This window comes from Prionailurus bengalensis, chromosome C2 (assembly GCF_016509475.1).
Source record: "Prionailurus bengalensis isolate Pbe53 chromosome C2, Fcat_Pben_1.1_paternal_pri, whole genome shotgun sequence".
NCBI lineage: Eukaryota > Metazoa > Chordata > Mammalia > Carnivora > Felidae > Prionailurus > Prionailurus bengalensis.
Window position 1 is genome coordinate 104,318,093 of NC_057350.1, and position 14,258 is coordinate 104,332,350.

General features: G+C 40.0%; 1 protein-coding gene across 1 annotated transcript; it reads right to left on the reverse strand.

Annotated features, from left to right (window-relative positions):
• Positions 1-3,722: 3,722 nt before the first annotated feature.
• On the reverse strand, positions 3,723-13,609 carry OTOL1 (otolin 1). The gene is made up of 4 exons (XM_043596070.1): positions 13,230-13,609; positions 9,734-9,823; positions 5,504-5,575; positions 3,723-4,894 (listed from the first exon to the last, which is right to left on the reverse strand). The coding sequence occupies exons 1-4, from the start codon at positions 13,591-13,593 to the stop codon at positions 3,996-3,998; spliced, it is 1,425 nt and encodes a 474-aa protein (XP_043452005.1). The 5' UTR covers positions 13,594-13,609; the 3' UTR covers positions 3,723-3,995.
• Positions 13,610-14,258: the final 649 nt, after the last annotated feature.

Below are 14,258 nucleotides of genomic sequence, written 5' to 3' on the forward strand. Positions count from 1 at the left end.
CATCAGTAAGTGAAACACATGATGTTTTAGAGGATGCTGAGTGCTATGGAGAAAAATAAAGCACAGAAGAGGGACAGGGTATGCAAGGCCTTACTGAAAATGTGATTTTGAACAAAGGCTTGAGAGAGAGAGAGAGAGGGAGGAGCCGGCCATGCAGTTACCTGCGGTAAGAGCCATGAGGATAGAAAGGCACATGCAAAGCCGTAAGTGGAAATGTGCTTGGTGAATTTGAGGAATTAGCGTTGAAGGCACTGCCCAGAGCAAGTGTGGAGGAGATGGCAGGAAAGTGCGAGGGAAAGCAGGGGCCACATCACATGGGCCCTTTCTGGTCATAGTAAGGATTCAGCATCTACTCCAGATGAGACAGGAGCCTTACGAGGCTGTAAGCAGAGAAGATGATACTTTTTTTTTTTTAACAGGATTTCTTTGATTGAAGGAGTCAGGGGAAGAAACGGAGATACTGTTTTTGGACCCAAGCAAGAATGGCCCCTGCCCTGAGCTCCATGCTTTAGAGGGTTCTGCATAAAACAAACACACAGCATGTAAATTTATGATAGTACCCAAGGCATCTTTTCTAGAGATCAAGGCTCCATTCTAGCACAGCACAGCTTGCAGTCTTAAATAAGTATTCCTATTACGATCAGTTTCAGGCCCTGGGGAAACTCGTCTCCACACCTCTTGCCTAATGTTCATCAAATAAAAGGTGATTGTCTCCAAATGCCATCAGGGCTAATGGGCGGTATTGCTGCAAACATAGGAGATGGATACTCCTTTCCTTTCGGGTGTGAAGAGGGTTTGAGCAATGAATGTGCTTAATTAAGAGAAATACAACTTATCAACTTCCTAAGATTGTATCTCAGGTGTGCTGAGCATCCATTTTCTTGCTCTCTTCATGTTCCTGTTCATCATTCTTGAAGTACTCATGACTTGCCTGATGTTTGCAACAGTTGCATGCTTAGTGGCTGGAAATATTACACAATTCATATCTCTCTAAATTTGTATGTATGCAGGCCCACACAGAAAATTCAAGATGGATCTAGATTCTAGAATATTGTGTTGAGATGGTGGAAATGGCAGTAGAAGTGATCGTTGTTTATATGATGAAATTTAAGTATTTGCAAAATTGTTTACCATCATGATAATGCATTATGCACAACCCTAATTACAATTTTTGAACATGGTATGTACTATTCATGGTTCATTTTTAAAACTTATTGTTAACCCAGCTAAGCAAATATTCTCCAAATTGAAATTAACTTTTAAAAATTAATTTTTTAGGGGCGCCTGGGTGGCTCATTGGTTAAGTGTTTCACTCTTGATTTCAACTCAGGTCATGATCTCACAGTTCGTGAGTTCGAGCCCCATGTCAGGCTCTGAGCTGACAGTGCAAAGCCTGCTTGGGATTCTCTCTGTCTCTCCATCTCTCTCTCTCAAAATAAAATAACTTTTAAAAAGTAATAATTTTATTTTTTTTATTTTTTTCTATTTTTATATCTATTTTTATATTAAATATAATTTATTGTCAAATTGGCTTACATACAACACCCAGTGCTCATCCCAACAGGTGCCCTCCTCTATGCCCCTCACCCACTTTCCCCTCTCACCCCCCCCCATCAGCCCTCAGTTTGTTCTCAGTATTTAAGCTTCTCTTATGGTTTGCCTCCCTCCCTTTCTGTAGCTTTTTTCCCCCCTTCCCCTCCCTCATGGTTTTCTGTTGAGTTTCTCAGGATCCACATATGAGTGAAAACATGTGGTATCTGTCTTTCTCTGCCTGACTTATTTCACTCAGCATAACACCCTCCAGTTCCATCCACATTGCTACAAATGGCCAGATTTCATTCTTTCTCACTGCCGAGTAGTATTCCATTGTATATATAAACCACATCTTCTTTATCCATTCGTCATTTGATGGACATTTAGGCTCTTTCCATAAGTTGGCTATTGTTGAAAGTGCTGCTATGAACATTGGGGTACAAGTGCCCCTATGCATCAGCACTCCTGTATCCCTTGGGTAGATTCCTAGCAGTGCTATTGCTGGGTCATAGGGCTGACAGTGCAAAGCCTGCTTGGGATTCTCTTTGTCTCTCTGCCTCTGTCTCTCTCTCAAAATAAAATATCTTTTAAAAAGTAATAATTTTGGGGGCGCCTGGGTGGCTCAGCTGGTTAGGCGTCCGACTTTAGCTCGGGTCATGATCTCACAGTTCTTGAGTTCAAGCCCCTCATGGGGCTCTGTACTGACAGCTCGGAGCCTGGAACCTGCTTCAGAGTCTGTGTCTTCCTCTCTCTCTGCCCCTCCCCCACTCACTCTCTGTCTCTCAAAAATGAATAAATGTTAAATAAAATTTTTTAAAAAGTAATTTTTAAAAAATAACATGAATTATGTGGAAAACTTAATTATGAAAACATATACTTTGCTAAATTTAAGTTTTAAAAATAACATCTAGAGGATAAAAGTATAGTAATTCATTAACATCTTTCTCTACTAGTCATCCAAATATCACCTGCCCATTAATAGAACAGCCAGACACACACAATAGTAATTTAGTCATCTTTGATAGTTTGTTAACTGTCAGTCCTAAAAACCATAGCCTTTTTTTTCACTTTCAACATGAAAATATACATTAAAATAAGAGGATAGAATATATTTTCAATAAATATATTTTAAATATACATATAAATCTCAAAAGGGAATCACATTTTTCAAAGTTTATTTGTCTGGAAGAGCGAGACCAGAGAGCTGCCTATCACCCACTTCCCAGTTTGACTGACTGAGGTTTTCAAATCTATGTGACTACACGCCTTCATTGATCCAAATTTAATTTGGATTCAATAAATTAGTTTCTTTTAAAAATGAGGCTGCTAGGTTGTTATATATTCACAATTATTGAATATTCACATTGCAAGTGAATTCCCAAATACCCACCTGTTCAGTGAATAACCAGAATTAATTAGTATAGACATGATGATAATGAAGCCAAACAATTTATCCAAATTAAATGTTCTTCCATGAAGAAAGGAAGGGCTGAAATTTTAGATCAATAATGATTTAATTTTACTCTTGACTCTTTGGGGGACATTTAGTTTTTCTAAGCACAACAATTTGATGAATGGATCTTTGCTATGACTCAGCAATAGCTTTATCAACTTTCCTTTGTTTTTAAATGTTTATTTTGAAAGAGAGAGAGAGAGCACGTGAACATGCATGTGTGGAAGAGGGGCAGAGAGAAAGGGAGAGAGAGAGTCCCAAGCAGGCTCTGTGCTGTCAGCAAAGAGCCCAATGAGGAGCTCGGTCCCACAAACCGCGAGATCATGACCTGAGCCGAAATCAAGAGTCCAATGCTTAACTGATTGAGCCACCCAGGAGCCCTTTTACAAACTTACTTTTTACCTTTTATCCAACACACATGGCCACCTTATACAGGATTTTTATGGGCAAACTTTTGCATTGATTAATTTTGAAGATATTTTAGCTATTTTTTATCATTCTTTCTGTGCATTCTCCTTGAATTAAACTGACAAGGGAATAGCTCCATTTCGTTGGAAGTCAATCCTAACAGTTTCTAAACTCTTGAGACATACCAGCCCATCATGTGTCACTTGTTAGCCTTACACTCACACAGAAAAGAGTTGCACACACCTATATGCGATATACAAGATATTTGGTAAGAATATATTTATTAATTACAGATGTCAATCATATTTTATATGCAAATATTATTTAAATGGCATGGGAAATGGCATTATAATGCTAAATGAAAAAAGCTAACTACAAAATTAATAGACACATGTTTCCAATACATATAAATATATTTTTTAAAAGTGATGTCTTAAAATAGGCAGAGTAATTGACTTTAGGTTATACACTATTTTTCTTATTTTTTCTGTATTATTTTTATACTCATGAAAAACATAATGAAAGTTGTTCTTTTTAGTAACACTACCTGTGTTGCCTGACTTATTCCACTGAACCCAAACTACAGCGTTCAAGACACAGCTTATGGTGAAATTCCAGAATTTTCTTCTGGGTACAAAAGGAACCCAGTAAAAATGCTATCATCCTCAGGACTGACATAGACCCCATTCCAATCTTTCGAAACTTCCAACCAGACTTGGTCCCCTGCACTTAATTTCAGGATGATAAGAAGAGAGGCCTGGTCTATTTCATGGCCATAGAGCGTTTCTCTGGACTTGAACTGCTTCTTATTCCGGGCCACCAGGCTGATGCGAGCGGGTCTGCCCCTCACAGTGACATGGTAGGAAAATACATATGCACCAGGAACACTACAGTTAAATTTGCCAGTGACAGGGCTGTAATTCCCTTGGTCGTTATAGAGAACCTTGTCAAATTTGATTGGGATGTTGGGAGGAGGGAAAGGCTTCGATAAAGTGGCGCTGAAGGCTGACCGCAGCACTCTGGCCACCTCCCCCTTGGAGCCTTTGAAGCCCCGAGAGCCCTTCTTGCCAATAGATCCCCGGACCCCTTTGCTCCCAACCTCACCTTTTGGCCCCACAGGCCCCGCAAGACCAGGAGGACCTAACTCTCCCTTTTCTCCTTTAACTCCTGGATCCCCTGGGGCCCCAGGCAGGCCATCTGGGCCGCTTTTGCCTTCCGTTCCAGTATCTCCTTTGCTACCTTTTTCCCCTTTCAGACCCTCCTCACCTTTTTCTCCCTTCCCTCCCCTCTGCCCAGAGTCCCCACAGCAGCCCTTTTCCCCCATCTCCCCTTTCTCTCCCTTGGCCCCAGGCTCTCCATTCAAGCCAGGTGAGCCCGCAGCCCCCTGGTCTCCTTTATCTCCTTGGGTACCATTTGCACACGTGTCCCCTTTGGAGCCTTTTTGCCCCTTCACTCCTGTCAGTCCGATGTTTCCTCTCTCCCCCTTAGGACCAAGGCCACCTGAAACAGAAAGTTCAAATGACATTCAAGGATCACATTGAACAGAACGCTATTACCACAGAGCTCACGAAACAGAAATGACACCTACTCACTGAGACTGGAACCCCAACTCCTGTCTCAGCCACAGTTGTGCCATTTGGATCCTGCGGCTCTCTCACAGGGGGAGGAGTTAATGCCACCAAGGAGTGACAACCTATATTTAAATCTCATAAATCTAGTTCTATTTTTTTTTTGTACTTTTAAGATAAGAAACAGGATTTAGAACCACAGCGACCCATGGTAGTCCATTACCCTTTGTGTTTTGGCCCAACCCAAGTATTCCCCTACATCTCCACGAAGTCCATCCAAACCCCAAATCTCACAGGCAGAGAAGCTGAGCTGTCTTTTTCCCAAAGACAGCTAGACTGAGGACACGAACTCAGAGGCTTTTATTTAGTCTCCAAACTACCTGACCAGCACTTGTTGCACTCCAGCAATCAGGACACTGAAGTATGAGAATAAAAGCAATTCATATGTCCATCTTACCTCCTGCATAAGTACAAACAGGAAGAAAATTAGGGGCTGTGCTGCACACATGACTGAACGCAATAGATGCAGTTTATACTCTACCTGGTTGTCCGGGTTTTCCCGGGTATCCTGGGACTCCACTTGTTCCTTGGTCCCCACGTTCCCCCTTAAGTCCTAAAATGATACCAAGATTAACTTTCTTCCAACTATATTAGTTATGGTATAACTAACATCCATTTTGCAACCATGTTAACAATCCAACACTTCCTCTACCAAAATGGATAAAGGAAAAATGATATGGGAAAAAAATTTATTGAGCACGATTAGGAATATTTTGTTCCAGTTGATGGTGAACCATTTAAACAAGATTTGGGATAGTGCCAATCTCTTTGCACAAAATTCAGCTTTTCCCCCAGCATTCCCCTTGCTCTTCAAATCTCTCATGAAATTCATGATATTTTGTCTTGTTATTTATGTGTTTGTTTTTTCTTCTTGTGAATCTTGAATAACAGTTAAAATATCCCCTTCTTTATGTTCCCCACAATGCCTAAAAAAGAGTGTCACCACCATATAACACAGAGCACACATTCTGCAATTAGCTAAAACTAATCATATCAAAAACCCTTCCCGGAGCACCTGGGTGGCTCAGTCGGTTAAGCTTCCGACTTTGGCTCAGGTCATGATCTCACGGTTCGTGGGTTCGAGCCCCAGGTTGGGCTCTGTGCTGACAGCTCGGGGCCTGGAGCCTGCTTCAGATTCTGTGTCTCCCTCTCTCTCTGCCCCTCCCCCACTCATACTCTGTCTCTCAAAAATAAATAAAATATTAAAAAATTAAACAAAAAAAAAACTATCCAGGATAGTGAATATAAATACAAATATAAATATAAAATGTAAATATACAGTCCTTGACATAGAGCATTAGGGAAAAGCCAATTTTCATTGTGTTTGGAATTTTTTTCAGATGCTCTTTGGACAAATCACAGAACTGTAAAAATTCATGTTTGAAAAGAAATCTAAAGATCTAGGTTTTGGGATATTTTCCCAGTGCCACAAAATGCATTTTTATACTGGACCTGCTAAAGGCCCCTCCTGTTAGAGTACAACCACACTAAATTCATTTTTATTGAAAATGATAATAGTAGTAATAATAGTAGGAGGAATAATAGTTAACTTTTATTGAGCATTTCCTTTGTGCCAGGTAATGTTCCAAGTTCTTAACAAGATTTTTAAAGAATTTAATCCAGGGGCACCTGGGAGGCTCAGTCAGTTAAGCATCTAACTCTTGATTTGAGCACAGGTCATGATCTCACAGTTTCTGAGTTCAAGCCCTGTGTTGGGCTCCACACTGAGACTGTGGAAGCTGCTTGGGATTCTGTGTCTCCCTCTCTCTCTGCCCTTCCCTTGCTTTCTCTCTCTCTTTCAAAATAAATAAATAAACTGTAAAAAAAAAAAATTAATCTGGTGGCTCAGTCAGTTAAGTGGTCGACTCTTGATTTCCCATCAAGTTATGATCTCACTGTAATGAGATCCAGCCCAGAGTCAGGCTCTACATCCAGCATGGAGCCTGCTTGGTATTCTTTCTCTCCCACTCTCTCTGACCCTCCCCTGCTCGTGTGTGTGCATGTGCTCAAGTGCTCTTTCTGTCTTTCAAAAATAAAAAAATAAGTAAATAATTTTTAAAAATTAATCCAACCTTTTAAATTCAAAATTAATTCTCATTTGATATTAACATAGCCTCTTGGATAACAGGGAGACTCATATAACAGAGCACATTTCATCAATGGGAACATTTTTCATTTACAGAAGTATATAGCATCTCCCCTCAAGAAAGATAGAGCAGATATTTTTACCACTTTTTATCACAGAAGAAACTGAAGTATGAAAGTTTACAAATTTGCATACAGTCAAACATGACTGTATGTAACATTGGTTGGCATCAGTTTGCCAACCATATTATTTATGATACAACTAATATTTTTTACTTTTTTAATTTATTAATTTTTATTTATTTGGTTTTATAGATATAACTCTTTTGCTGAAAATTTTTAAATTTTACTTTCTTTTTTTTTTTTTTAATTTAAACCCAAGTTAGTTAACATACAGAGTAGTAATGATTTCAGGAGTAGAATTTAGTGATCCATCATTTATGTACAACGCCCAGTGCTCATCCCAACAAGTGCCCTCCTTAATGCCCATCACCCATTTAGCCCATCCCCCCCACCCAATATCCTTCCAGTAAGCTTCGGTTTGTTCTCTGTATTTAAGAGTCTCTTATGGTTTGCCTCCCTTCTTATCTTATTTTTACTTCCCTTCCCCTATGTTCATCAGTTTTGTTTCTTAAATTCCACATATGAGTGAAATTATGTGAAATTTGTCTTTCTCTGACTTACTTTGTTTTTTTGTTTTATTTTTGTTAGGGAAAAAGAAATCCCATGTCAAATTACAAATCGTGAGAAAAGACTCCCCCCACCACCGAATTTCACAAGACCAGCTAGAGAAATCCCACATAAACTGCTCAGCAGTTTTCTAAGTAGCTGACCCCCTTCCGTTACCATTCCACATAAAATTTACAATTTGGAAATTAACCCACAGGCCATCAGGAGAATATCTGTATCCCTTTGGAGAGAACCCAACTCTGAATGGAAGTGAAGGACTATTCTAACCCCCGTCCTTGTCAATACTCATATACCAGCTTTACTGCACAGTTATTCTGGTTCTCAAGTTCAATTTAACTGCTTACATTGAGTTTACTTAATCAGGTTGTGATGAACCAGAATGCAGTCATTCAACTCATTTATTATTTTAACTTTCAATCTTAACCAAGAGTCCAAGCTAAGTCTGGAAATAAAAAGAAAATAGAGTTGCCCCTTTATAGAGACTGGCTGGATGAATTTCTACTTTTGATCTTTCATCAAAGTGTAATCTTAAGAACCTTATCTTATGATACTTCCCTGTTTTTTCTTCTACTTCCAGAAGTCTGGCTTCCAAAATGTATGAATCACTGGGGAGGTTCATCACTCATCTTTATTTCACAGGGCTTTCCGCTAACATAATTCAGCCACAAAAGGATTAAATGTTTCCGAGAATGAAAAGCGCATAACTGACAACTGTGAAGGAGCTCTTTCCTACCTTAGCATCTTTTTGGAGTAATTACTTCACTGAATATTCTACTAGAAATGAGTTAGACAGTTCCTCAGCCATGTGGAGGGTGATGTATAGATGATATTAGGTCTTTTGACATGTGACACTGAGGCTAAAACATTTAACTTGATGGATAGATGGTATTTCTACAGGCTGGTAGTATTCACTGCAGAATTTTTAAATGTCCCGGTGAATCTATAACCTTCCCTCAATGTCTTGAAGCACTTAGAGAACCAGGGATTTCCCCTGGCTGATAGATCTATGGAATTACAGAATTTCTGAGCCGGAAAAGATCTATGAAAGCACACATAACCACAAATCTTCTTTGATAGTAAATAGAGTATAAATAAATACCTAGTCTATTCCCCATTGATTTCCAGATGAGGTAAAGTGACTGGTACAAGGTCATTGCTACAAGCTTGATTTCTTCCATTTTAATTCAGTGCTCTTTCCACTCCTGATTGGAGTGAGCCAAAAAGGCATGTCATATTCTCCTTAGTAAGGATGCTATCCATCTAAACAGAATAATTCTATAGGGTTATAGCCTGCTCTAGTTAGTTTTATCTAATACAAAATTAATGTGTATCATGAGGAAGAGCTCACTCAGGAGTATACCGGAAAGGATCCTTCCCCAGAGACTGTACCCTGTGGTTCCCAGTCACTAGGTCAGCTGCGTGGCCAACAAGACATAGAAAAGATGTGTGAGGGGTGCCTGGGTAGCTCAGTCAGTTAGGCGTCCAGCTCTTAATTTCTGCTCAGGCTATGATCTCATGTTCATGAGATTGAGCCCCGCATCAGGCTCTGGGTGGGTGTGGAGGCTGCTTAAGATTCTTTCTTTCCCTCTCCCTCTGCCCCTCCCCTGCTCTCACGTGCCTGTGCTCTCTCTCTCTCTCTCTTTTAAAAAGAAGAAAAGACAAGATGTGTGAGAGCCTACATGTGTGGAAGGGAAGGAGGGAGGGTGGAGTGAAAGAGAGAAACATTACCAGAAAAGTTTAAAGTCCCTCAATAGACTATTTATAAAGTTAACATTTTTATATCAAATATAACTTGCAATATGCCTTACCAAGTTTTTTACATTTTTAAAAATTGATCCACCTGCAAGAATATGGTATTTACTTAGCAGGTTGCTCTCCTGAAAAATGATACAGAACATGTCTTGAGTTTTGACACAAAATGGATATAAGTACCTACCCTTCTCTCCTTTCTGGCCTTTTGGACCTGGGGGTCCAACAATTCCTGGTGGTCCTGGGATCCCCATTCCACCAGCCTCTCCCTTAAGACCTGGAAATGAGATTTAAAACCATTAGGATAAAAAAAATTCTCTTTTGAAATTCATTAGTTCTGGAAAAAAAAATTTTTTTAGGCGTCATTTCATTAAGACCAATAACTGTCAGAGTCTTAATAATAAAATCCGGGTAAGACTAAAACAACTACATAATCCAAAGGACAATATTTTTGTCTGATTTATAATTTTGTGCCACCTGAATAGATAAATTGAGCCCATTAGTCCTTGTCACTGGATTCATGGCAGCAGTGAAACGATTCAGGGAAGCACTGCCATATCAAACAACAAGGACAAAATGATTATCTGGCTCTTAACCTCACATGGACCACACTCTCTAATTGGAAGTAAAACCCAATACCTAGCATTTTTGGTTTTCTCATTCATTCACTTATGCATTTTTTCAGGAAGTATTGCTGAGGCCTCCTAGACACCAAGCACCATACGAGGTGTTAAGAATCAGCTATCAACATCCCAGCTGCTCTTTCCCTGGTGGAGCTGAGAGCCTGGGAGAGATAAACACTGAACAATAACCACACCAATAAGTAGAAATTATCACATTGCAGCTAGTGAGGCAAAGGAAAACAGGAAAGTCCCATTATAGATTGTGCTAAAAGAACCTAATTTATGCTATCAGAGGAGACATCCCTGGGAAAATGACAAATGAACGAATTGGGATTTTCTGAGACAAAAAAAAAAAAGAAAAAAAAACAACCCCAAAATACATAGATGAGCATTTCGGGAAAAGACCATGGTGTTTTTAAGAAACTGAAAGACGAGCACATTGGGTGGGGCGCCTGGGTGGCTCAGTTAGTTAAGTGTCCAACTCTTGGTTTCAGCTCAGGTCATGATCTCGAGGTTTGTGAATTCGAGCCCCGCATTGGGCTCTGCGCTGGGGGTGCAGAGTCTGCTTGGGATTCTCTCTCTCCCTCTCTCTCTGCCTCTCCCACACACTTTCTCTCAAAGTAAACAAAGTTTACAAAAATGATAATAAAATAAAATAGTTGGGTTTGAGAGGGTTTATTGTCATTTTCAAGTTTGTTTAATGTCCCTCTTATGCTAGATTTCTAACTTTTTAACCAAACAGCGTTTTTGAAACACTGAAACAGTAGAATAAATATCTATGAATCTCAGAAACAAGACCCTATTAGGCTGAGAAGAGGAAAAGACTCCTACTACAGCTAACTGGAAAAACAAACACAATTTATTGAGCACTTATTCTATCAGGTACCACAGTGAGTCTTTACGTGTATTACCTCATTCTGTCTCTTGATGACCCCATGAAGTTGGTACTATTCTTATCCCATTTTACTACTCTCTTTATTGTTTATTTATTTTTGAGAGAGAGGGGGAAAAAAGAGAGAATCAGCAGGGGAGGAGCAGAGAGAGGGAGACACAGAATCCAAAGCGGGCTCCAGGCTCTGAGCTGTCAGCACAGAGCTGGTCGCAGGGCTCAAACTCAAGAACCGTGAGATCATGACCTTAGCCAAAGTCGGATGCTTAACTGACTGAGCCACCCAGGCACCCCTTAATTTTTTTTTTGATTTTCATTTATTTTTGAGACAGAGAGAGAGAGAAAGAGAGCACAAGCACAAGCAGGGGAGGGGCACAGAAAGAGAGGGAGACACAGAATCCAAAGCAGGCTCCAGGCTCTGAGCTGTCAGCACAGAGCCCAACACGAGGCTCAAACTTATGAACCATGAGATCATGACCTGAGCCCAAGTCCGATGCTTAACCAACTGAGCCACCCACTCACCCCCGACTTCTACTACTTTGCAAACTGAGACTTAGGTAATGACGCTTCCCAAAGGAAGGACCATAATAGACAAGACATTCTGAGCTCTTGAACACTCTGCTCTGTGCTGACTTGGTCAGACTAAAACATATGAGCACCCCAGGCAGGCAAATAATTTGGCATACATCCAAAATGTTTGTCCTATGTATTTAGAGGAGAGACTGAGCTCTGAGAACTGCCCAGCTAATCTACCAAAGGGTAAAACAAAAGCTCTCATGTGACAGACCTACAGCCTTAGAAGACAGTTTAGCAACCAGCTGTGTTTACTTGACCATGCCCTTGGAGGTCTTCACCCTCAAGCAGCTCACCAGCCAGATATGATACTAAGAGGAATTCTGGTAAATGTGATTTTCTCGGTATCATTGCATTTCCAATAATGTTTCAGCAATCCAGAAATCTTCATGCCCTGACCACTGCCCAGCAACTCTACCTTTCAATTCCAGCTCTGCATGAATATTGATCACATTTCCCAAAAGGTTCCTACTATAGGATGAAATGAATGAAAAGCTTAATGAGGGTGCACAATTTCTGCTTTTATAACTTTAAGTTCTGCAGGCAAGACATAACAAATATATATATGTCATTTTTTCAGGGAATAGCGAATTTTAAACTGACACTCCTCTCTCAATTTTACCTGAGTTCTCTGCTATATGACATGTAAAAGCTGAAATGTATTACAGTAAAACTCAGTATATGCATAATGTATATATTAAAGATATCTTAAATTTTGAAATATGTAACCATGATGTTCAATGGAGAACATTGTTGGGCAAGGATACAGTGTTGCCTTGGAATCTCAATGAAGAGCAAACTGAATCCCGCCCCTTATTCTCCCCGTCCCAGACATGCCATTTCTAATCCTAACTACAAATAGCACTCCAGAAATCCATCAGTCAAGACACATTCTAACTAGCCAGCAGAATTTTCATTTACCCTTTTTACATCGGCCATTAACGAGAAGACTGTACTGGTAGTAAGTTTGTAATGTGAAGAACTGTGTGCCAGGGCTGGGGTTGGGAGCCTGGTTTCTGCTCTAGCCAGCGCTGTCCAATAGAACTTTCTGCACTGATGAAAATGCTCTGTATCTGTACCGCCCAATACAGTAGTCTTTGGCCACGTGTGGCTATTGAGCATTGGAAATGTGGCTAGTGTCATTGAGGAACTGAATTTTTAATATTAATGTTTATGTTTTTTGGTTTTTTTTTACATTTTTATTGTATTTTTGAGACAGAGAGAGACAGAGCATGAACGGGGGAGGGACAGAGAGAGAAGGAGACACAGAATCAGAAGCAGGCTCCAGGCTCTGAGCCATCAGCCCAGAGCCTGACGCGGGGCTCAAACCCCCGGACCGCGAGATCGTGACCTGAGCTGAAGTCGGACGCTCAACCGACTGAGCCACCCAGGCGCCCCTATGTTTATTTTTATTAATAGCCACACATGTGGCTGGTGGGCAACACAGCACCCATTTGCATTTGTCACAGTGTTACACCTAGACCCTGTCACCATTTGCAGGACAATGTAGAAACCTTTGGGACAATTCTACCTCCAATCCACCTCTCAACTCCAAGAACATCCAGGTAGGAAATATGGCTTCATGCACTTTCAAATACCTGGCTTTCCAGTCTCTCCAGGTTCTCCTTTTTGCCCTGGGACAGATGAACAACAATCACAGCAATTCAGAAAAAAATCAGCCGTGTCAAGAGTGAAGTTTTCAAAGGGGAAGAGAGTGGCAGTACCGAAGGCAGAATCTAGGGCTGGGGGGTTGGGGGTCGGTTCCACCATTTCAGCCACTTCTGTGAAAGGAATTTCCTCTTCTTCTGGAGGTGGGCCACTGGACGGCTTTAGACCCTTCGGCATCTCTTTTCCCTCAGATTTCTTCGTAAATTTGGGATGCGGTGTGGTCTTTGCTACTGTGTCCATACCAGCAAAAGCCAAAATAATTAAAATGGCACACAGCCAAGAAAACATCCACATAGTTGAGGCTGGAAGAAAGATATAATGGGAATATATACACACATATGACATGAGATCCAAATGTAATGATTAAGTGATATAAATATATAAGAAGGAAATATATAAATGCATATGAACCATAAGAATAAACAATATGCATAATATTGAATGGTATTTTAAATGCATTTTAATGCAAATATGTACTTGAATCACAACAGGATATTTTGTTTACTTAAAATATTTATCATAAGGAAGATTTTGCTTCAATTCTCCTTGCTGGTTGTTTTCCTAGTGCTACATGTTCTAAAATATTGTTTTCAATCATTCAAATTATCTTGCCAACTAGCGAACATGATCTATAATAAATGCAACATGACTTAATAGCTCATATACACTGTGGAAAACAAATATGTATAATTTCCTGACTGACCTCACTCAGATTTATAGGAATCAAATACATTTGTATTAGAGGGAGATGAAAAATATTGAGCTGAGTAGTTTATTCCAGCAAACTCAATTATTTCAAGAAAAAATACTGGTGAAAGGGTCCTTAAATCTACTAGGGATAATGGTCCTGTTGTGAGAGCAATTTTTTAGAATCTATTGTAATAAATGGAGAGAGAGGGAATAAAAAGATCATAAACTTGAATATATGCTATATCTTCCGATTCTTCACATGTCATTTA